This window comes from Bacillus rossius, chromosome 8 (genome assembly GCF_032445375.1).
Source record: "Bacillus rossius redtenbacheri isolate Brsri chromosome 8, Brsri_v3, whole genome shotgun sequence".
NCBI lineage: Eukaryota > Metazoa > Arthropoda > Insecta > Phasmatodea > Bacillidae > Bacillus > Bacillus rossius.
Window position 1 is genome coordinate 3,779,279 of NC_086336.1, and position 23,919 is coordinate 3,803,197.

At 34.3% G+C, this 23,919-nt stretch overlaps 1 protein-coding gene across 1 annotated transcript; it reads left to right on the forward strand.

Moving 5' to 3' along the window:
- Window positions 1-555: 555 nt before the first annotated feature.
- LOC134535500 (NTF2-related export protein) lies at window positions 556-23,514 on the forward strand. Its single transcript, XM_063374637.1, has 4 exons — window positions 556-835; window positions 10,767-10,853; window positions 12,309-12,453; window positions 23,293-23,514. Exons 1-4 carry the CDS (start codon window positions 818-820, stop codon window positions 23,460-23,462), a joined length of 420 nt encoding a protein of 139 aa, XP_063230707.1. The 5' UTR covers window positions 556-817; the 3' UTR covers window positions 23,463-23,514.
- The last annotated feature ends 405 nt before the right edge of the window (window positions 23,515-23,919 follow it).

A 23,919-nucleotide genomic window follows, 5' to 3' on the forward strand; every position in this document is an offset into this window, starting at 1 on the left:
GCCACACCGGGACTCGAGCCCGAGACCCCGGACGATGGCAATTTATATACTTCGCATTTAGAATGGAATTTATGAAGTTATTCTATTAATAGCTGCTGACATTTTTTATATTTTGGAAACCATACAGATGGCAGGTAGGCTTTTTGAGTGAAATGTAAAATATGAAATTGTTTCATTAATAGCACTATGAATTATTATTGCCATTTAGGTGCATATTAAAGAAATTTTTAAATTAATGACACCATCAATATTTTTCCCATTATAGGCGCTTATCATAGAGAGTCATTATGGGTGGTTGGAATGACACCAATAGCTAAAGTAAGAACACAAATCCTCAGAAAAATACAGGCTATGTCATTATGTACTGCATGTTATGAAATAATGAAAGATAATCTATCCATCTTTTGTGTCAACAAACCCCACGATATAACCATTTTTCCTAACGCATTTTTGAACAAGTTTTCTAAATCACTGTTTAATTGTGCCATGCTTACAGACTTATTCAAATTCCCGCGCAATATTTACAAAATGTAAACAAAATCCCGACGTTGACCGAAGTGAATTCTTAGGGTGTGTTCGGTTATTGTCCACCACTCTTGTACATCGTAGGCTATTTTTATTCTATACTATTCTACTACAATATTTGCTTCAAGTTAGCACTTACTAATTGTCTGTTTATCTATGGGTTGTCGAATACCGATTTATGTTTAATTCTTAATAACTTTAGATTTAATAAAAATAACATTGACGTTTCATATGAAATGTTTTACCTGCCATCCGGCACGTAATACTTGGGAAGATTTTAATTTTGACTAGAATGGCTCAAATTAGTGCGGTAAGTGTTACATTTAAATCGCGTAAATAATTATAATCTAGAACTTACCAAAAATTACAAAACCTCATTTTTAGTTCCTGACATGTTTTCCAGTCTTTTTTTTATTTATTTATTTATTCATTTCATTCCGTAGACCCCTTACAAACTGCTGGAGTTCTGGGATATGGAACATGTCAGTTTTATATACATTAAAAAATAACATATCTAAGATCAGCGCTTACACATAAACCCACAGCAATACATAAATACAGTAATCTATGTACAAAAGAATAACAAAAGTATGTATAGTATTTGATTACATATTTAGACACCATTTCACATATACATTTAGCTTGAGACTTTATTATATTTGACAGATTTATTAATTTTTTAATAGTGGATCTTCTTATTATATTATACAATACTAAATATCAAATGTGAGATAAAAGTTATTGTATTACAAGAAGTAGAATAAAATGTCAAACAGTTAGTATGTGAGAAATTCATCCACTGTATAGAATGTCTGAGATAAAAGAAATATTTTAAGGTTCTTCTGGAATTTTTTATTATTTTGTTTGCTTAGCTCTTTCAGACTCTCAGGTAACTTATTAAATAGTTTTATGCCTGAGAAAATTGCACCCTTCTGACTTAGCTTGAGTCTGTTAAGTGGCAAGTGGAGGTCATTTCTATTTCTGGTATTGTATGTGTGCACATCTGAGCTTTTTAAAAAGTAGTCAAAATTCTTTACTACAAATTTAATTGTAGAATATATATATTGTGAAGGAAAAGTAAGAATGTTAAGTTTTTTGAATAATGGTCTGCAAGAGTCCAGTTTTTTTGCTCCCGTCATAATTCTGATGACTCTCTTCTGTATAATGAAAATGTGCTTGCTATGGGAAGATTGTGCCCAGAAAATTATACCAAATGACATTATTGAATGAAAGTATGCATAGTATACTTGCTTAAGTGACTCTAGGTTCATATAATGAGCCAAAGTACGTAATGAAAAGCAGGCTGCATTTAGTTTAGGTATAATGTTGTGTATGTGTGTGTTCCCATTCAAACAACTATCTAAATGAAGACCTAAGAATTTGGTATTCATGCATCCCTTTATGACTGTAACTCCGTAATTAACTTGCAAGTCATTATTCTGCACGTAGCTTGTGTTAAATTTAAGAAATGCTGTTTTTTCTAGATTTAATGTTAATTTGTTTGCTTCGAACCATATTTTTAAGTTGCGAAGCGTTTCATGTATATTGTTAGTTAGAGTCTGATGGTTAGCTTGAGTGAAAAGTATGCTGGTATCATCAGCAAAGAGAACTGCATTAGCTTTATCAGCTATATAACAAGGCAAGTCATTTATATACAAGATAAAAAGCAATGGACCAAGAATAGACCCTTGTGGGACACCACATTTGTTTACACCTACTTCCGAGAATATTTCACCGTTGTCTTGATCCGTTATGGCTACTTGTTGATATCGTTGAGTTAGATAGGATGTGAACCATTGTAATTCAGTGCCTTGAATACCATAATGATACAGTTTGTCTAGAAGTATCTTGTGGTCCACACAGTCGAAAGCTTTGGTTAAGTCGCAAAAAAGACCCACAGCCTTCTCTCTCTTATCTAGGGATTTTAGTACTATTGATGTTAATTTAAACGCTGCGTCATCAATGGATTTACCACTGCGAAATCCATACTGATCTTTAGTCAATAGGTTATTTGACTCAAGGTATTTAGACAGTCTTTTATGTACTAATTTCTCCATTATCTTAGCAAATGTTGATATAAGTGAAATGGGTCTGTAGTTTGACATTAAATTCGCATCATTCTTTTTATGGAGAGGTTTAACAATGGTAAATTTTAATCGTTCTGGAAAGATACCTGTTGAAAATGATTTATTAAATATGTTACTAAGAGGGGCACTGATCTTGTTGATACATTTCTTGAGTAGTACACTTGATATTTGATCATAGCCTGTAGAAGTTTTAGGAGCTAAAGAGTGTACAATTTCACAAATTTCTGTAGGTGTTGTGGGGGTAAATACAAAATTACACGTTTTTCTAGGCAGAGTTTGCTGCATAAGTTTTATGGGGTTATTTTTTGTCGACAGATTTTTGAATAGCATATCAACTATTTCTAAGAAGTAGGTGTTAAAAGCATTTGCTACATTTGTTGCTTCTACTAACGATTTCCCATTTACTATTACAGTAATAGGGTAGTTTGACTTAGGCTTGTTACTTTTACCAGTCATATGTTTAATTATATCCCAAGTAGTTTTAGCCTTGTTTTTTGATTTTGATACTAAATTTTGAAGGTGGAACTGCTTAGCTTTATCAATGACTCTGCTTAGTATTTTGCTATAATTCTTATAGTAAGATTTGAGTACAGCGTCATTTGACGTCCTGCAAAGCAAATACAGCTCTCTTTTCCTTTTACACGACGTTTTTATGCCTTTGGTTAACCACAGATTTTGATATCCCTCCCTCACCTGAACTAATTTTGGAGGGAAATTTGCTTCAAAAAGCCTTAAGAAGGTTGAGTGAAATAAATTAAATTGTAAATTTGTATCATTATCAGTGGATGTATTAATCCAGTTTTCCTTTTTTAAATCAGCTATAAAATGTATTACTGATATGTTATCTATTGCCCTTATTTTTTTAAGTTTGTTTTGTTTATTCCTTTTTTCCATTGTAAGTTCAATATTGTGCAGCTGTATAACCTGAGCATCATGATCAGATAACGCATTTATCAGTGGAATAACAATATATTTATCCAAATTTTGTTTTTCAATAAATATATTGTCAATTATAGTAGCAGAAGTTGATTGTATTCTGGTGGCAAACTGAACAGTGGGAGTAAGATTAAAGGATCCTAATAAGGAGTTTAAACGTTGTTTATAATGACTGTCTTCTAAATAGTTTATATTAAAATCCCCACAAATAATAGTTTCAATATTTGTCCTGATCTTTTTTAATAACAGCAGTTCTAATTGCTTTAAAAATATCTCAAATATTCCTGTTGGGGATCTGTAAACAGAAATTATCAGAACTCTCTTGGAAAGTAATTTCACTAAGGCTACAGTACATTCAAAATCTTTTTCAGCACAATATTTATCAACATTAACAGTTTCGGTTTTGATGTTGTCTTGTATAAAGATACATACTCCGCCTCCCGAGAATTTATTCCTACAATAGTGTGACACCAGTTTAAATCCTGGAATTCTAATTTGTGGAACTTGAATAGACTTTAGATGGTGTTCAGATAGACATACTATATTAACCTTAGTCTTATTTTCTACCTCAAACATGTCTAAGGCTTCAATAAACAAGTCAACTTTATTTACAATACTTCGAATGTTTTGATGGAAAATAGTGAGATAACTTTCAGGGGTCAGTCTGTTGTAGATCTGGCATTGACTGGTTTCATTTGTACATATTCCCGGCCTAAAAAATGTTTACTATTTTCATTTGACTTCTTTCTTATCACCCACTTATCGAGTAAGGTAGCCCTACAGGTTATTTTTTCTTTATCTAACACATCGTTGTTATTCTCCCTTATTACCCATCTATCTAAAAAGGTACACTGTTTGACATGTACTTTATTTTGTATACTGCACAACTGATTGTAGATCAATGATGCAATGTGTTGTTTTCCTCTGTTGTTTAGATGCTGACCATGCCTAGTATGAAGTGCTCTATCTAATTTACTTATATCAACATATTTTACATTGTTGAACTGCATGCATAAGTTTTGAATATTTGTATTTGTAACACTAATAGCAGCATTTACACAAGATGAGCTATCTAAATCATATCTAGTGGGAAGACTCACTACAACTATAGTTTTGTTGCTCAAGGCTTTGAGTGACTCACTGAGGGTATGAACTGCTTCCATGCCTTGATTTTTGGCCACATCGTTCGAGCCACCAATTATCACCACATAGTCATAATTTTTTACAGATGCTGAATCTTCAAGAAAACCTTTCATTGCTTCTTTTAGAGGGGCCCCTGGTTTAGTTACACCAAATGCATTGATGTTATTACTGTAGTCAGATATCAGTTCAGATAAGCCTCTGGCATGACTGTCGCCGACAATTAATACACGATTCTGCTGTTCAGTCTTGTTTATTTTGTTGCATTTATTTTTGTTGACTTTGCCATCGTTTTTACTGCTGCTAATGGGGTGGATGCTATTCCTGTGGGTGTTTCTTGCTTTGTTGTAGGTAGTTTTTGAGGCTTGTCCCATTGCCGAAGAGATCGCCTGACAAGGTACTGAAATTTCTGAATCTTCAAACTTGCGGGTGTTTTGTTTTTCGCAGGAGATGTTCTTACTACGTGATATTTCCCTTCTTGGGGACGAGGTTATGGCATTCTCAAAATCCGTTTGATGACTAGGCTTGTTACCGTGTTTACCTGTAGCAACATCCGAGAGATGTGGAAAATCACGTGAATTTCTGAAGACTGAAAACCTATTCGAGAGTTGCATGATGTTGGGTGAAGAGCAGATGGGTGGTCTACACGTATTATGTTTCGTCGTGTTCACCCACGTGTTATCAGTCTTTTCAGGATATTTTAGTGCTGATTTTTGTGTAGAAAGTTCTTCTGTTAAAATTTTTACTATTTCTTTCAGTGATGCAATCTCCTCTGTTAAACTCTGAATTATTTGTTTGTACTCACAGTTCTCAAGCGATCCATGATTTGCATTACCATTATTCACTGCATCGCCATTTTCTTCTGCACATGTTGTGCAAAGCCATTTATCTTCCGGAATATTCTGTTCTTCCACTTCACAACACTTTCCAAAATGAAACCACGAATCACAATTTTCACAGAGGATGCCATTTCGCACAGCCTTGTAACATTTACCGCATTTTGCATTTTTTAAGACTTTATTTTTATTTGTAACACTGGAATACGACTTGCGAACAGACGCCATGCTTGTGATCTTAAGTGCTTAAGTGCTTACCTAACAGTGATACTTAAAGTAGTTTACAGGTAATGACCATTCTAGAGAGTGGAATGGTAAAAAAAATTAAGATTGTTTGACATATTTACATTTTACATAACTTGTTTATATCAAATTAAATAGTATTTCAACATACAGCTATCTATGGTTATGACTATACTCCAGAGAAGAAAATCTGAAGGATTCACAAGGGGGCCTACGAAAATTCAGACCAGTTTCTACTTCTGCAGTTTGTTTGCTTAAAGTTCGAATTTGAAACTCTTTTATCTGGGTAGCCTGTTCGTCTGCAAAGCTCCAGGACAAAGCACCCACCGCTACTTGTGTTTTCTCTGGAATATGTTGTATGTCCAAATCTTATTCCTGCGATGCTAAAATCCATCTAGTGATACTACCATGTAGTAATTTACACAAACTCATATGACATGTTTTTCTATCATAGATGTATGTGCGAAACTTAGCACATGAAAATACTATACTCTGTAACTCTTTCTCAGTGGCAGTCTAGTTAATTTCGGCTGAATTAAGGGCGCTACTGGCAAAACTGATAGGAACCTGTTCTCCTTCCTGATTTACCTGAAAAAGCATCGCTCCTACTGCTTTATATGCTGCATCACATGCAATAAAAAATTTCTCATTTAATTTTGGATGGTGTAGAAAATTTCTTTCTCCAATTCCAGTTTGAACAGATCTACCACATTGTTGTTCTCCCCATTTACAGCATTGACCTTTCTGTAGAGTTTCCTTAATGGCACACAGATGTTACTAAAACCAGGTATGTATTTACGAAAAAGGTTAAAAAATCCTTTTAGCCTCTCTTGCTGGGAGATGGGTTTGGTAAATATGTAGAGTCGCGGTATATGCGAAAAAAAATGCTAAAAATCCGAAAATACTTTTATTCTATGCTCTTTCACTCCCTCTTTTCAATAAACCCGGCGGAGATAAGAAATTCCAAATACTTTACGAGATATTGAATTTTTATTTTCCATCACAATACCGACCATTGTTGCTTGTTTACGTTTATGATTTTTTTATTTTCGCGACGTAGATAGAACGACATCATTTTCTACTAATGGCAAAGGAATTGTACCCGCCTCTAACTCTAACGTAGGTGAGTTTTTAACGTTTCAAATTTTAATGTTTTATTTGTTGCGCAAGTAATAAGTAAAAAAAATAATTACGTGAGTTCCTACCGTTCATCCTTTGTCCCGGTTTGTTAGGTCAGGTCAGCTACATTATAAATACTTTAAAACTAAACAACCATTAAAATTAATTTATATTATTTTTAATGTCTGCTTAGTTTGAAAGTATTAATAATGTAACTGACCTGACCTAATCAACCATTTTAATTAATTAGGCATTCACAAACGGTAAATCAAGATGCACATAAAGTTCTGCCATTCCCGATTACACCCAAACAATTTACCTTCGGCCAACCTCGGGTTTATTTATTAATATTTATATTTCTCTGTTTATTTTAATGTAGCTATACTAACCTAACTAACCGTCCATAGTGTTTTAAAGTGTTTTAATGTAGCTAACCTAACATAACATAACTATAATAAAAGTATTTTCAGATTTTAATAGATACTCCTAAACAAGCAACAATGTAGTCGTTCACCTACGTCACAGGAAAAAAAAATCATACTCGTCTCGTAAACAAGAAACAATGGTGGCCGCCTGAATTCACAGGTATTGTGATGAAAATTTAAAAATTCGATATCTCCTAAAGTATTTGGAATTTCTTATCTCCACCGGTTTTAATGTAAAGAGGAAGTGAAAGAGCATATAATAAAAGTAATTTCAGATTTTAAGAATTTTTTTTCGCAAATACCGCTACTCTACATGTTCAAAATTAAAAAATTCCATATCTACTAAAGTATTTGGAATTTCTTATCTCCGCCGGTTGATGTGATAAGAGGAAGTGAAAGAGCATAGAATAAAAGTATTTTTGGATTTTTAGCATTTTTTTTGCATATACCGCGACTCTATACACATTTACCATGGGTTTTTTTTAATCGCTTTGAGAGTGTCAAGTTCAATATGAATTCCCATTACCTGAAAAATATTTCATCCTTAAAAACTTCTAATTTTTGTAAATTTGCTATCGGATTACCTTCTTTTAATTTTCTCAGAACCAAAAGAATTAACCTGGCAATGTTCCTAAAATGGTTTGGTTACAATTAGAATGTGAACAACGTAAATGGTTACCAAATCATGTATTTCAGGCCCCAAAACTTCTACCAGCCGTTAAATGAAATGACTTACCGATACATTCAAACCAAAAGGCAGTCTTTTGAAACAATGGTTGTTACCCTGATACAAAAAAGCAGTATACGTCCTTGAATTTTCAGCTAACGGGATCTGTCAATAAGATGCAACTAGATCAGTCTTTGAGAAATATTTGCAACTTCAAATTTTTGAAATAGTTCATCCATAGGTTCTGGAGACTCCCTGTCTGGTACAGTTATCTGATTCCATTTCCGAACATCCAAACACAGTCTAACCACCCTATTTTTCTTTTTAACTACTACCATCGGATTAAATACTCAGAACTACACCTTTCAATAATGTCTATATTAACCAAATTTTGGATTTTGTTTTCTACTGCTGGTCTCAAATTATAGGCTACTAGGTAAGGCCTCTGTACAAAAGGTTTGTGTTCCCTTAATTCCAATTTACATTCATATTTCTTATTAAGTCCAGGGAAATTCGCAAAATTTATCTTAATTTATCCTGTTGTTGATCAGTACCACTAGGCAACACAATTTGTTCAACATTGGCTGCTGTTATTTACTCTCTTTCCAAATTTAACCTCTAATTCTACTTCAGCTTCAGAATTATTCCCCATTATTAATGGAAGGATAAAATACAACACTTTTCTGTCTGTTTCGAAAGCAACTTGTTTTCCCATTACCTAGATGAATTGTCTTGAGTAATCAAGACAATCCTGTAGATAGTCTGCTCCTAAAACCTCATTAATATTCAAACAATCCTTTTACCACAATTGCCTCTCCTAATTTGGTCCCCAAAACTACTTGTTTCTTTACATTTTTATTTCTAACCCCAATGGCTCCTTCAATAGTAACATTCAAAATGGGTAACACTGCTAAAGATTCAGGCACTTTACTTCCCAGTGAATTAAAAAATTCCTCTGACAATGAGTCACCTTGCTACCTGAATCGACTAACATGTTTACTTTCGCGTTCATAGCCAACAATTCCCCTTGAATATATGGACAGATGCCTATTTTTTTCTTGCAACAGTTTTGGAGTGTCATCAGTACTTTGTAACAAATTGTCCCTTTCAGGTGTGATTTCTTTATGTTGGCAATACGTGGCACTGAGACGCCCCCTGCTCACCTGCGTGGGAGGGGTCTGAGGCTCGATGCTCCCGTTTTACTGGTTCAAATTCCTGTCTTATTCAGTCCTCCTGTCTGTCCTCTGCTCCACCCCACCTTGTGTCCGCCGACGCTGCTGCTGCCTCCACCCGGGGGTCGCTGTGGCCTGCCGACCTCTCGCCCGAAACTGCCACTGCTTCTAAGAGTAGCAATGTTTCTAAGAAATACATTTTGGAAATTTTTTTTAGTGATTATAATTACTTTTGAGGCATCTGTTAATATATTTTTATTTTACAAATTGCTTAATTTTCAATATATTTTTTTAACATAAACGTGAACTTCACTAGAATAAAATGTTGATGAGGTTTGGTTAGCAACCCTAAAATCGCACAGGAGGTTTTTTTTATGTTAAATCAGCGTAATTTGAAATGCTTTAAAAATGTGTGGAAGGTAATTTATGTTCAAACATTTCAGAATGTGGTTTTAAATTATAAAATATTATTTCTGACTTTTTTCTTTTTCTCAAAAAAGATAACTCTTGGAAATTACCCTTTATCTGTAGCTTGTTTAATAGTTATTTCCTCATATGCTTTATTTAGGTGGAAATGACTGTAGAGATAAGAAAACAATGTATTTGTATTTTAAATATGATAAGCGAAGAGCCACTGGACAGACGGTATTCACGCTGTGTCGAATGTTCCAGTTGATGTTCTATATCGTCACAAAGTCTTATGAATGCAATTGAATTCTTTCAGAACCTCTTGTTGTATTTAAATTTAATCACATACTGATATCTATTCCCGTTTTCATGCACGAACAGAATGTATGTGCCTGAGGAAGAACAGAAATTAGTTTCCGAAACGTCGCAACTCTTGTCTTGGGATGCCTGTTGTGTTTGTCTGTAGGTACTGTATCCTTGTGGTGTCTGGAGTATCTGTTTTGTCGCGTCGCTGGGTTTGCCTGTGCTACTCTGTGTTTTCTTGTTGTTCACACTATCTGTTTAGCATCATGATTTAGTTGAATGTCGATGTATTGTCTTTATTTAGTGTTCTTGTTGGAACTGTCTCGTTGTTAGACCGCTGTGTCCGTCTGTGCTGCAATATTATTGTGACAAATTCCTTACACTGAGTTTTTGACATCGGCTGATTATGTCTTGTTTTCTGTGTGTTTGCATGTGTATGTATCCTTTTTTCTGTTATAGGAATGTATTATGACATTTAGTTAACCAGCAATAGTTAGAGCCAAGTAGAGCCAAGATTTTATGGTGCTATAAGAAAGCAGATTTTCATCATTAAATATTAAAATACACGTAATATACATATTAAGCACAATTGTATTGACAGCTGCTTCAATAAATTTGGGGGAGAAAAAAAATAAGACAGGAACTTAATAATTTTTTTTACTTAATACATAAAATTTCAGGTTTTTAAATAAAGACCTAAATTAAATATTTATAAAATAAATTGTTTATTTCAATAGCTAAAAGGAATACATCTAAATAATTTACAATAACTGGTCTATACACCAAAGGAATATGTACTACAGTACTTAACAAAAACTGGATTTTGATGAATTTGCTTGCTGTGTTTTTGTTGGTTTATTAATTGCTCATTAAAATTGAGATGTAATACTTGTTTTGTTTTGTAGGAATTGAAAGCAAGAATTGATTTGGCATGCCGTACTGCTGAAGAGTTCAGTAACCTGTACTATAAAAGCCTCGACAGCAAGCGTCATGTAAGAACCAGAATCACTCATTTTGCCTTGTTCACTGTAATTGTGTCTCCACTTAAAGCAGTTCTGTCTTATGTTTAAAATTCTTTCAAATTAGTTATGGTGGGCATTAAGCTAGATGCTCACTAAGAAGTATCAGTAACCTATTGTATTGCAAACTTAACGTCTTTGCCTGAATTAAGTTGAAATCCATGCCAGTTAGGTCCATGCCAAAAAAATATGATAGTGAGGATCCATTATAATGAATAGGTAGTGTTAGCGTAATTAGATTACTGTAACATTTTTGTAAAAATAAGCTTGAAAATATTGGGTTCATTCTTTTGTTTGTAAATTAATGAATTCTCTTTTTTTTGTAAGCCACTATTTTATTAAAAACTTTTCAACAAAACGTAGGTCTATTACATAACTCAAACATTTGAATAATGGTATCTCTGCAAAATGAGGGGGCATGTAGTAAAGCAGGACTTGGATTTTGGAGCCGTGCTGGCTGAAGTTTGTACATCTATCACGCCATGTATGAAGCGACATGAAGTGCTAAATGTGATTTTCACCGAGCTGCAAAGAAACCTGAGCATGTACATATATAGTTAAATGCTGCAGTGCAGTATATTGCAAGTGTCAATAATATCATAGCAGTGATAAAATATTCAGTGTGTGTAGGCGTATTTCTTGCGGTATTATCACAAATGTCCATATATTTTACTGTAAGGGCATAAATAAATCAAAAGTAAAATTTGTGATTCCAAATAATGCTCTAAATAACCAAACAAAAGTATAGTTGTCAAAGCTTATGCTACTTATAGTAAAATTAAGTTTTGCTTATCGACAGCAAGAGAATTTGAGATGGAATATGATTGGATGTATGGAGGAAGGATTTGGCCATAAACGTTGGCAAGGAACTTTTGCAGCATTTGTCTAAAGTGGTTTATGTTTTGGAAAACCACGGAAAGCCAAAGTAAGGATTCCTGGATCGAGAGAATGTAAGGTCTACAGTTCTCTGATGACCGATGATCCATTGTAATGTTGGGTTCAATACTTAGCTGTTCAGGTTGTCGATTAAGATCAGAATTGACTAATAGTTTTACAAGTTTATGTACAAACACCGCAGACACTACATTTTTTTTCAAAATACAATAATTTTTTTTTTGGTTTCAGTTATCTAAATTATCAGTAAATAACTTAAGTGAAGATTTCAAAATTGCAAGCATAATTCCAATCAGAACCTTATGATGACACGAAGGTAAAACCATCAGTAAATAATTTATTTATAAGGGAGTCGTGTTCCAGTAGCATAAGGCTCTCAGGTCAACATGAATCATATTTGTTGGTAAAGTGGAGTAGAAATGTAGAGGTACCGGTAATAAAGTATGGTCTACAATGTATGTCGTGGTTTTAAAATTATTCCTGGCTGTGTTGGATAACTCTTGTGTGGAATATCCTTAGTATGTTATTTTTCAGCTTATGTCCAAGTACTACTTAGACAAGGCGGTCTTGGTTTGGTGTGGAAACGGAGCGTGTGGCAAAGAGAATATCCAAAAATTTTTTGAAGAGCTGCCGTCGACGGAACACACGCTCATCTCAATGGATTCCCAACCTGTGTCTGGTAAGAAACGAGCCAATAGCAACAGCCTGCTGTGTGCTATCATTTAAAACAATCTCGTCCTACAGTTTCTGAGTTTCAAATTGGGTGGTATAGGTCTAGTAGTGCATTGTTAAGATTTAACTGAAAGTAAACATTTTATTTTATAATGTATGTATAAAATTGCCATACTCTTTTGATAGTTTTTAGAAGTACATATAGTTAGGTATTTTGTTTCTTGGTACTCCTAAATATAGGTACTTTTTTATGAAATGGATTATCATTTGAATATACATATTTGTATTAGTTATCAATTCATTATAAATTCTCTTAAGATTTAATTTCACAATACGTATCATGCAATTTTTTTTTATACAATATTGCTAATAAAACAAGTTACTAAAGCTAGTGAAGTATGTCAAATGGCAAGTACTCAGCAAGTACATATAACAAAATAGGTGTAATAACTAGAAGGTAATATGATAGAGTGCATTATGTTTATTGTTGTGATGATTTGATGAACGTTACGTCAGTGTGTTTTGTGTCCCTTTAGAATGTTTGAGTGAATAAATTAAAAAGATCAGTGATAGGGAGAGAATATATATTATTCTGAATAAAATTACTGCTGAAAACTTCTGCCACAACACAAGAAAAGCCTCCAGTACTGTCTTATTAAAAAGACATAAAATTAAATTTTCCCTTTGAATTGCTGTGACAAGATACCTGTAACATTGCAGGATTCCTGCCCCCTACTATCAATAACACTTAGACTGAAAATGTTTTATTTTGACGCTTTTTGAATGTTCATAATTATTGTGTACCCATGTTTCTTCTATTATGTATAGAAATTGGTCATTTTGTGCTTTAACCAGTGATTATTATTCATTTGGGTTAGGTTTCATATAAAGCTGAATGTAGTGAATTTTATTATTTGTTTACTTTATCACTTACGATTAATATGTGTATTAATTACGTTTTGTTAAAATTTTAAGGCATATTCTGTGTAGTAAGACTATGGAACATTCGAGAACATTCCAGAAGGTTTCAAAAGAAAGGAAGACACGGGTGCGACACACTGTCGCCGGCGAGTTATTTTCCACGCCTCAAATTAGTGCGTCTTTCAAAACCTTCTCGAATGTTCCATACAGTCTTACTACCCAGAATAAGCCTTAAAATTTTGACAAAACATAATTAATACACTTGTTAGAGTAAACAAATAACATTAAAACATTACATTCAGCTTTCCACTAAACACAACCCAAATTAATAATGATAACTATCAAAACACAAATGAAATATTTGCAATACCTATACATAATAAAATTAACATTAATAAATTAATTATAAAATATTCTTAAAACCATTAACATAAATCATTGTTAGCCAAAGTGTTACTAGTAGTAGGGGGCAGGAATTCTGCAACGTTACAACTTGTTTGTACATTCTACATATGTACATTTGTTCGCGTGGTCTGAAAATGGCAGCCATGATGAGTGGAGAGTTTTTGTGAAATAAAAAAAAAAGTTATGATCAGTTAGTGTCAAGAGACGTTATTTCAACAACCAGTCCTAGACAGTAACATTTCTTTTGGAACTTGCCTATTGTTTCATTGCCCAGTTCATTTCTGCAAGTGTTTATGAAACATGTGAATCATGAATCTCCACTCTAGACTAACTATTTGAGCAAGCTGGGAAGTCTGGATTGTGACAGGTTGATGGCTGTATAATGTAAGGAACATCACTCCATATTTTCAAGTCTGTAGGAAATATACTTGGAAGACGAGAAATTTTTAAATCTTTAATGCCCCTGCAACCTGCCTTGGTAGCTGATGTAAGATCTGAAAGTGAGTAGAGAATTAAAATGAAAAAGACGTCACCAGGATATGCAGAAGGCACGTTGCCATGGAGATGAAGAAAGCATTAACACTGTAACAGCATTGAAAAATAGGGCAGGTTTGATCTTAAACGTCCCCAAAACTCTCCTTCGGATCTGGTTTTTTGGTAAAGTCCTTTCTTAGCGATGTCTACGTAGCAAAAGGAATATACATGCCAAATGTTAAAGTCTGTAGGTGATGAGTGAGTCTTGAGAAATATTTTGCTTCATATAAACTTTCACCCATTTTCACCCCTTTAGGAATGGAATTTCAATAATCCCTCTTAATGCACCCCTAGGTGCAAGGAATATTTCCTCCATATTACAAATCCCTAGGTCCGCCGGTTTAGGCTGTGTGTTGTCTGTCTGTCAGTCAGTGTTAGAGTTTTATTAAGTATTAAAAAGGCCTTAAAAGAGATTCATTATTGATAAAAAGTAGGTAGGTATTAATAAAAAAAAATATTAACAGCTATTTATGGAAAAAATAATACTTTAATAATAATTTGAATTGGGTTAGGCCACAATAAAGTGGGACGGGACATAGTTGCATATCTAATATTTAATATTAGATCAGGAAAAATATTAAAAATTGATATACAGTAGAACCCTGTTATAATGAATCTGAAGGGAGTAGGTTATATGTTCACTATAGAGGGGAAACTTTATATCTGGGAAAACTTTTATATTGGCAATACATACTCAAAAGCAAAATCTTAACTACACATAGGCCTAAGACAAGAAAATAAAGAATGAAAATACTCAAAGCAACAGTTTTATGAGCAAATGCAGATATTATTTTTAATACACTATACATGTACAAACTTTCTATTAATGGTTTTTCAACATATGCATATTTTCCTTTTTTCAGGCGTTTAATAGGTACTCTGTGACGTATTCGCAGCTTGAGAAAGAAGATTGTTCAGCTTGTTTAATATTGTACTTAATGTGGATGTTGTAATTCCCAGTTCCTTTGCTATTAACACGTGCGGGACAGTGAGGTTAAAGTCTACCTTTTCAATAATGTCCAGTTTATGTCGCACAGATAATGCCTTACGTTTTTTAAAGCGTTTTTCACCCTTTTTTATGTACGTATTTCTTATTGAAGCACATTTGCAGCTTATTAAAACAAAATTCTTTTTACCGTCAAAAGTAAATAAACGAAAAATAACGAGTCTGGCGCATCAAAGATCACTACGTATCATTTAGTATCGCAGTTGCTATAGTTGGAACGAAATTTTCTCACTTTCTATGGAAAAATTTAGTCCACAGAGGTCTATCTAGTGGTAGTCTTACGAACCTTACTCGATCAAAATGTCCGAAACGTAAACGATAAAAATGAGACGTAAAAATATTGAATTTGCTGCTATAATGTACATACGTATTTGTGTGGCGGTAATTTATTTTTAATTTTGATAACATATTAAATGTACACGCGTTCGCCCATTCTTTAACAATGCAGGGAAAACTATTTTTATTTTCACCAGACTGATCACCATTTCTGGCTACACGTACCATACCGAGGCCACTCGAATACGACTTGTTTATAATATAAACGGTGGACAATCGAGTAGCTTATTGCGGAGAAAATCTTCAATGTGATCCTAAATAGACGTTTTGAGAAAAAAACTTGTAATTATATGAAAATATAGAGATAAATGTGCATTATGTCGGCAAAATTTGTTCGTGGTACGCGGGAAAACGTATCAACATTGACAAAAGTTGTACGCTATATCCAATAAATTAATACATAACCTCACATCATTTTGCCGGGACTGAGACGGAAATTCACAATAAACGGGAATTCATTATAGGCGGGTTCACTATAAACGGGTTCTACTGTATCAGGTTTTAAACTTATTGTAGACTAATTGCATTAAGGGCTTAGCAAAACCGTTGGTTTAATGCACATGCTCAAACTTAAAAATATTAAAATTTTTGGTCATGGGACAACAGTTTTTTATAATTTATTAAATTCTAATTTCCTTTTCGTCAGATATTTAATTGAAGGCCTATTTACTTTGTATCAGTAAACAAGAGGAAAACATTTTTTTCTCAGTTTTTTACTATTGTTGATATTGAACATAATGAAATGTCATAATGTTTGGCAATTTCACATTTTGCTTTTCTTCCTTTATCTACTTCGCTGATTATTTGTAGTTTCATTTGTAATGTGAGTTCATTTCCTTTTTTTTTTTCGTAGCTATTTTTTAACAGTAATAAAATAACATTAAATATCCCAGTAACCCACATGTGAAAACCGGGTAAGCAATATATCACACACGTGTTTACAATGGGTTTCTCATTTCACAGACATGCATCATAGAAGTGGTAGAGAATACAGCATAGAAAATGTAAATTACATTCATGTACGTGTCATTTTTCATGTAAAAAGTTGGCATTATCCACTACTTTAGTTGCAAACACAACTGCTAGAATGGAGTTTAGAACAATTTTTTACGTAGATTCTCATACCTTCAGCATTCAAAGTTCTATATCTTTAGCAGAATGTTTGTTTATATTGACACTCGTGAAAACACATTATTATTATTATTATTTTTAAATTTAGTTTTTGCAATTATCAAATTCATTATAACCAGCTAATTATTCCCATGGTCAGTACCATGTGGGATTAGCACAACTTCGTATTTCATATTAACCGTTCTTAGTATTAAAAGTACAGTAAGGTAAGTGTACCAGAAGTCGTCATCGCACCAGTAGTCATCACTTATAAATAAAAAAATTAATATTAAGTGCAAGTATGCAAAGTCTCGCGATTCGAACGTATTAAAATTCAGATTGATAGTCACTTATTTTTGTCGACATAAAGATTTTCGGAACGCACCCGATTACATAAGGGGAATTCCCGCATCTAAGAGGCTGTGCACCATACTCCGAGAAGTGGTATATACTGCTGTTGGTTTGTGCTAAGAAGGTAAGTAATTAGTTTTTTTAATTATTGCATTCGTATTTCTTTCAGGGTAATGTTTGCATTTTTATGTTTCTAAGAGGTGTTTAGCAAAATATCTGGCATATTAAGTCTAGCGATATTATGCAAAGTTACAAAAAAAATGTGGGTGACGAGCACTGGATCACTTAATACCATAAATCACCAGTTTTCGTCATGCCTGACGAACACTGGTACATGTCAGTTATTTTTAAAATTGAATATCTGCATTCGTTAAAATGTATATTACATCATGATAAGTTAACTGTGTTTGTAAAACATCCAATCAGTGATCAGGACCAGTAGTCGTCACAGGTGACGAACACTGGTACAGAATCATGACGAATACTAGAACATTAGCTTAAAAAATAATTAACATACTAAAATTAGAACTATTTGAAAACTTACCCTCATTAGTGTATTTTGCTTCCTCCCCGATAATATATAATTTTGGTTACATATAAGTATTGGATTATTTTCATTAAAATAAACATTTCTCGATATGATTTGAAAATAGTTTGTAAGTATTTCATTCGGTATTAGTTTGATGTCAAATCATAAATTAACACAATAAAACTCATTTGCAGTGCCATGCTGAGAGGAAGCATACTGAAATATGAGCCCCACCAGATGGAAGAGGCTTTGCAGGCTGTGAAGGATGGGATGTCCATAAAACAGGCAGCGGAAAGACATGGTGTTCCGAGGAACACACTTTCGGATAAAGTAAAGGGCAAGACACCTATAGGACGAAAAATGGGACCCGAATCTTGGCTTAAGAAAGAGGAAGAGAGCATGCTAGTGCAGTGGGCTCTTTCTCTCTGTAAAGCAGGATTCCCGATTACCATAGACGACTTGCAGAATAGTGTGCAGCAGTTAACTAAGGAGTTAAGGAGGCCTTTTCCTTTTAAAGATGGGCGGCCAGGTAGGAAATGGTGCACATCTTTCCTTAAAAGGAATCCAGGTTTAACCTTGAGAACTGCACAAAATCTGACTTCCAGTCGGGCAGCTGTCTCGCAGGAACAGATATCAGCATGGTTTAGGGAAGTATACAAGTACTTGGAGGAGAACAAGCTGGAAGATGTTCTGTCTGACCCAAGAAGAATTTTCAACGGAGACGAGTCTGCTTTTTTCCTGAACCCTAAGGGTAACAAAGTTCTGGCCAAAAAAGGAGACAAAAACATTTTTCAGCAAGTCAACTCTGACGAAAAGGAATGTATCACTGTATTACTGACTGGGAATGCAGCTGGTGAACTTTGCCCACCACTGCTGTGCCTCAAGTATGAAAGGCTTCCACAGGATATTGTAGCAGGAATACCTTCCGAGTGGGGAATTGGCAAGTCACCAAATGGTTGGATGACTGGTGAAGTATTTTATGAATTTCTGACTAACATATTTCACCCATGGTTGGTGAAGAAGGAGATAACTTTACCAGCAATTATTTTCATTGATGGCCATTCATCACATCTGACTCTGAACAGCAGCACATTCTGCAAAGATCATGGGATAGTTTTAGTGGCGTTATTGCCTAATTCCACCCACATACTGCAGCCCATGGATGTCGGAGTCTTCAAGCCACTCAAAAGTGCATGGAAAAATGTAGTTCATGAGTGGCGACTGCAGCGTGTGGCTCACAAGGAAGACCCCACACTAAAGAAGAAAGATTTCGCCAAACTGCTGGATACTGTGATCGCGAAAGTTGTCACCCCAGAAATACTGCAGCACTCGTTCAGGAAAAGTGGAATTTTCCCATGGGATCCTTCTGCAGTGGATGAGGACAAGTTCGTTTCTAGGCCCTCCAGTGTCCCATGCACACCAGCATCAACACTTTCCTCACCTACACCCAAGACTCCAGAAAGTAATATTGGTAGTTCTCGGGTTGTTGAGCACTTGGAAAAGTTTCTGGGACATAACAAATTGAAGCTTTTCAATGAATCGGGAGATGTGTGGCAGGGAGATGTTAGAGACACGTCAATATTTGAATATTGGAGACATGTTAGAAATTACGACAAGGTCGAAACCAGCTCTTCTGCCCAACATGAGGAACCACACCCCCAAATTGAAGAACCAACAGTACCTGAAAAACCATCAAACCCTCCAACTGCTGTTGAAGAAGAACTACCAATCATTGAAGACACCATTTCCTCAATTAATCCTGAGCCTACTCCATCAACATCCAAAGATCTTACTGCTGTGCCCACAGACAAATCCATTCCCTCACCCTTCAAGCGAGCATTGTTTTGGCCTTCTCAGAAAACCAAGTTAAAGAAACGTGCACCAAGAGAGAAAATTCCTTCTGTTGCTAGTTCGAGTGCTTGGCAAGATTACTTTTCTAAGAAAGAGAAGGCCAAAATTGACTTGCAAAAGCAAAAGGAAGAACGGGCAGCTGAAAGATTGCGAAAGAGGTTGGAGAAAGAAAAACAGACTGCCAAGAAGAGGAAAGTGGATGACAATTCTACATCATCATCATCATCGGAGGAAGAAATCATTCCTATGGAATCTTCTGATGAATGGAGTGGGGAACATGAAGAAGAAGAATGTGTAGAGTTAGAAGAGGTGACTGATGAAAATTTGCGGCCTGGATCTTTTGTTCTTGTGACATTTATGGGTGGGAAAAGGGGCGCAACAAAATACAGATTTGTTTGCATCATCCAAGAAACTGAAGGGGAAGAAGTAAGAGTTATGGGCATGCGAGCTCAAGACGAGAGTAAGAAGGTATTTGTGACAAAAGAAAATGATGTTTCTTATGTAAGTAGGTCACAGATTAATGGCATTCTTCCATCTCCAAGCATGAATCAACAAGGTGCCAGGGTCAACTACATTTTTAGTGCATCTGTTGATGTTAATGAAAATTAAGTTTAGAGAACTTGTGGAAGATTGCACGAACTAATACAATTATTGAACAATAATTAATTAGATATTTTTTAAGAAATATAACTTTAGGTTTAATTATTTTCAATGTTTTATTGCATTTTCATTAGGCAAATGTTCATACTGTTGTGAAATTTAATCACGAAACAAAAATGATCACTTTAAAGAATGTTTTTTGACTGAATATTTTAAATACTTGTACATTTTTTGTTTTACATGTGTTATGTAAAAATGTACTTAATAACTTCTTATCACGTTTGTATTTTCCAATGTTTATATGTAAGTGTTGGCACAATGTATCTTGTTTCCAGCTTTATTTATTGCGACCAATTGCGACTGCCGAAAGCAATGTATAGGTCGGTAAGTTGAGTATAAGTAATATAATTTTTATGTTTGTGTATTTACATTACAATGTTATGTTAGCAGTTCCATTTAATAGTTTGCATTATCATTTAAAATAAAGTGTTAAACCCAAAATGGTACTATATAATAATTGCAAATTCTTGTTTACAATCTATAGGCATCGAAATTACGCATGACGACTACTGGCACAAAGATGTGACGAGTACTGGTAAATACGAAAATTGGCATGACGACTACTGGCTCAAAATAACACTTTTTTTAAAATTGTAAATATACTAAAATAATTTGTCTTTATACAAAAGTGAGTTATATTATTGTAGAGGAATGTTTGAGGTTCAACTCAAACACATAATAAGCGCTAATACACCAAAAAGGTTAGGTAGGCGATTTTTTTCCCTTAAATTGTTCTTAGCATGACGACTACTGGTGCACTTACCTTATAGTATAACATAGGAAAGCATTCTTCATTTTCCTGGACTGTGAAAGTACTTAGCATAAACAAAAATTTTATACTATGCAGATTCGTATTAATGATTTTTGACAGTATTTTACTTGGAATCACACTCGCAAAAAATATATTAATTGTAACTTTATTTGTGGACTATATTTTTTTTTTTGTAATTTTTTAATAACTCTTCATAATTTTATCTCTATTAATAAGCGGTAGCCAGAATTACTGGAAACAGATTACATGTTGCATTGATGGCATCAAGTGACACAGGCACATCCAAATAAATGGCTCAGAGCAAAATTAACACAGTTTTAGATTGATACTCGTGTTTGTAAACAATTGCTATCACTTTACGTAAAATATTAAAACTTGTATGTTTACATGCGAGAATAAGTTTCCTCCCTCTTGTAAAATGGTGTGTTCATAGTAGAAAAAAAAAACAAGAATTTCGCATAAAGGAAAATCAACAGATTTCGTGTTAATAAAGATTTTTAAAATTTTTTAAGTGCCTAAACATTGGCGAAAGCAGGATTTTCCATTTCACTTTTGCTGTCCCGAGTAAAAATGCCACAAATATTTTGAGACTGCCCTGACTTTTCCCTGTTCTACACCTGTAGCAAACTAATAGACACAATTTCTTTGTACTTTCAATTTATGGGTTGTGATTAGTGAGACGTTATTGTAGACTTCAGACTTTCAGCATGTATTCTGGAGAACTGATAAGAGCTTTCTCGGAGGAACACTTATGCCCAAGGCAGTATTGGTGTGAAGTCTGCTCGCTCTAGAGCAGTTACAGGTAGAACGAGTAATTCCATGAATGTGGAAATTACTCATATAGGTATGCTATTTATTGTTTAGGAGTAACGGATTTTTAATTTTTTTATCCATAAATTATAATTTAGTACCTGATGATAAAATAACAATAAAATGTTAACCACATAAAATAAACGTTGGCTGAACACACGAGTAATTCATTGTATTGTATTTAATGGTATACAAGTGCCATTAGCGTACGTAGAAATAAAAATTCACAGCGCTACTTCAAAACAGCGCTAATTAAAAAGCGTTACTTTGAGGGGCGGGTGTACTTAGGAATCTTCAAATGTCACATCAAGAATTTCTTAAAAAAAAAAAAATTAAACTATGTGTAATGTGTGAAATACATAATGTTTGTTGCTGACAAAAAAAAGTCAATTTTTACTAAATAGCAAATATAGGATATGTAACACAGTGTAATACAGATGCATGGTATTTGTATTGAACAGCAATACTATTGATTGCTGCTGTAGTGGAACAATAATGTAAATTTGAGTTCTAAATCTATGCCATACAGCAGGCCATTCCAAAATGGTGTCTTTTCCTGTGTTCTGAAACATAATCAGTGCAAAAAAATGTTACTCATTTTTTGCCAGTGAAATCATATAAAATTAACAATTCTTTAAGAAAACTGCAGATGTAAATATAAGAGTACGCTGTGAAGTGTTTGAAATATAATGGTACGTGATTTTATGCTTGTTGCACATGTCAAATATGTATCTAATTATAAAAATATATATACTTAGTCAAGCTTTAGCTTCTTGCTTGACTTGGCTCGAGTTTTCAAGTCTCGGACCATTAATAATAATAATAATAATAATAATAATGTACTCAAATTTTGACAATCCAGATTGGTTATATTGTACACTGTGCAGCCTCAGCAGTCCCACCCTAGTGAACATTTTTTCCAACCACATGTTCTGAAGCAGACAACCCACTGACATTATTAATTCCAGGGGCAAGGTTTGTGGGTACTTGCTTTTATTAAAGTAGTATTAAAATTGGCTTGTCTCTGAATATTGTATTGTGAGTAGAAGATAAGTAAAATGAATCTAGTTTTACTTAATTTACTACAGTAAACTCCCTATTATCCGCGAATGCTACGAAAAAATATAGCACATATGTAAATCTGTATTTTATTACACGTGAGCAAATTTGAACTCTACTGACGAGTGTATTGTGTGCAGTATACAGTAAAACCCCACAGGCCTTCTCGGAACTCACGCAGTAGGCTGGCATGCGTTGCAATTTTTGTCTCTGTCGCGCTTTGTTTCTAGTCGTATGGTTGAGCACTTTTATGATTACATTACTGAAATGTATTGTATGTTAATTATTCAGTAACTTTTACTGTACATAAATTTTTAGATTTTTAAGTTGAAATTAATGTTACCTTTTTTGTTTCCCATTTTCGGCTCTTTTGCGGAATATCCGTGATTTTCACTATCGGCGGTGGCCTTGCCACTTAATTTCGCGGATAATCGGGAGTGTACTGTATATTAATTCACACAACCCTGTGTTCCAACGAGACTTGCTGTGGGTGGGTTGGCAGAGGCGGCGGTGGGCGCCCAGCAGACGGTGCTGATCGAGAGCGCGGGCCATGTCAAGATAGGGGAGGAGGTGTCCACGCCCTTCCAGCAGAGCTTCCTCATCACGGCCGAGCAGGACAAGTGGAAGATAGTGTCGGACTGCTTCCGGCTGCAGGAGCCCGTGTGTGTCTGAGCTCTGTTTCCTTGCAAGTTACATTTTCAATAAACAAATTTTGTTACCAGTCTGTGAAAGTTTTTTGTTTATACTGTATAATAGTAGACACAAATGTGTAATTGCAAACTAATGAATTACTGTTTTTTTTTAACCCTTTTCTGTACTAGAGTATCATTTAAAAAATAATTTGACCATTCAAAAGTATATTCATCTTATAGTTTATTTATTTGTTAATATTAATAACTACAGTAGAACCCGTTTATAGTGAACCCGCCTATAATGAATTCCCGTTTATTGTGAATTTCCGTCTCAGTCCCGGCAAAATGATGTGAGGTTATGTATTAATTTATTGGATATAGCGTACAACTTTTGTCAATGTTGATACGTTTTCCTGCGTACCACGAACAAATTTTGCCGACATAATGCACATTTATCTCTATATTTTCATATAATTACAAGTTTTTTTCTCAAAACG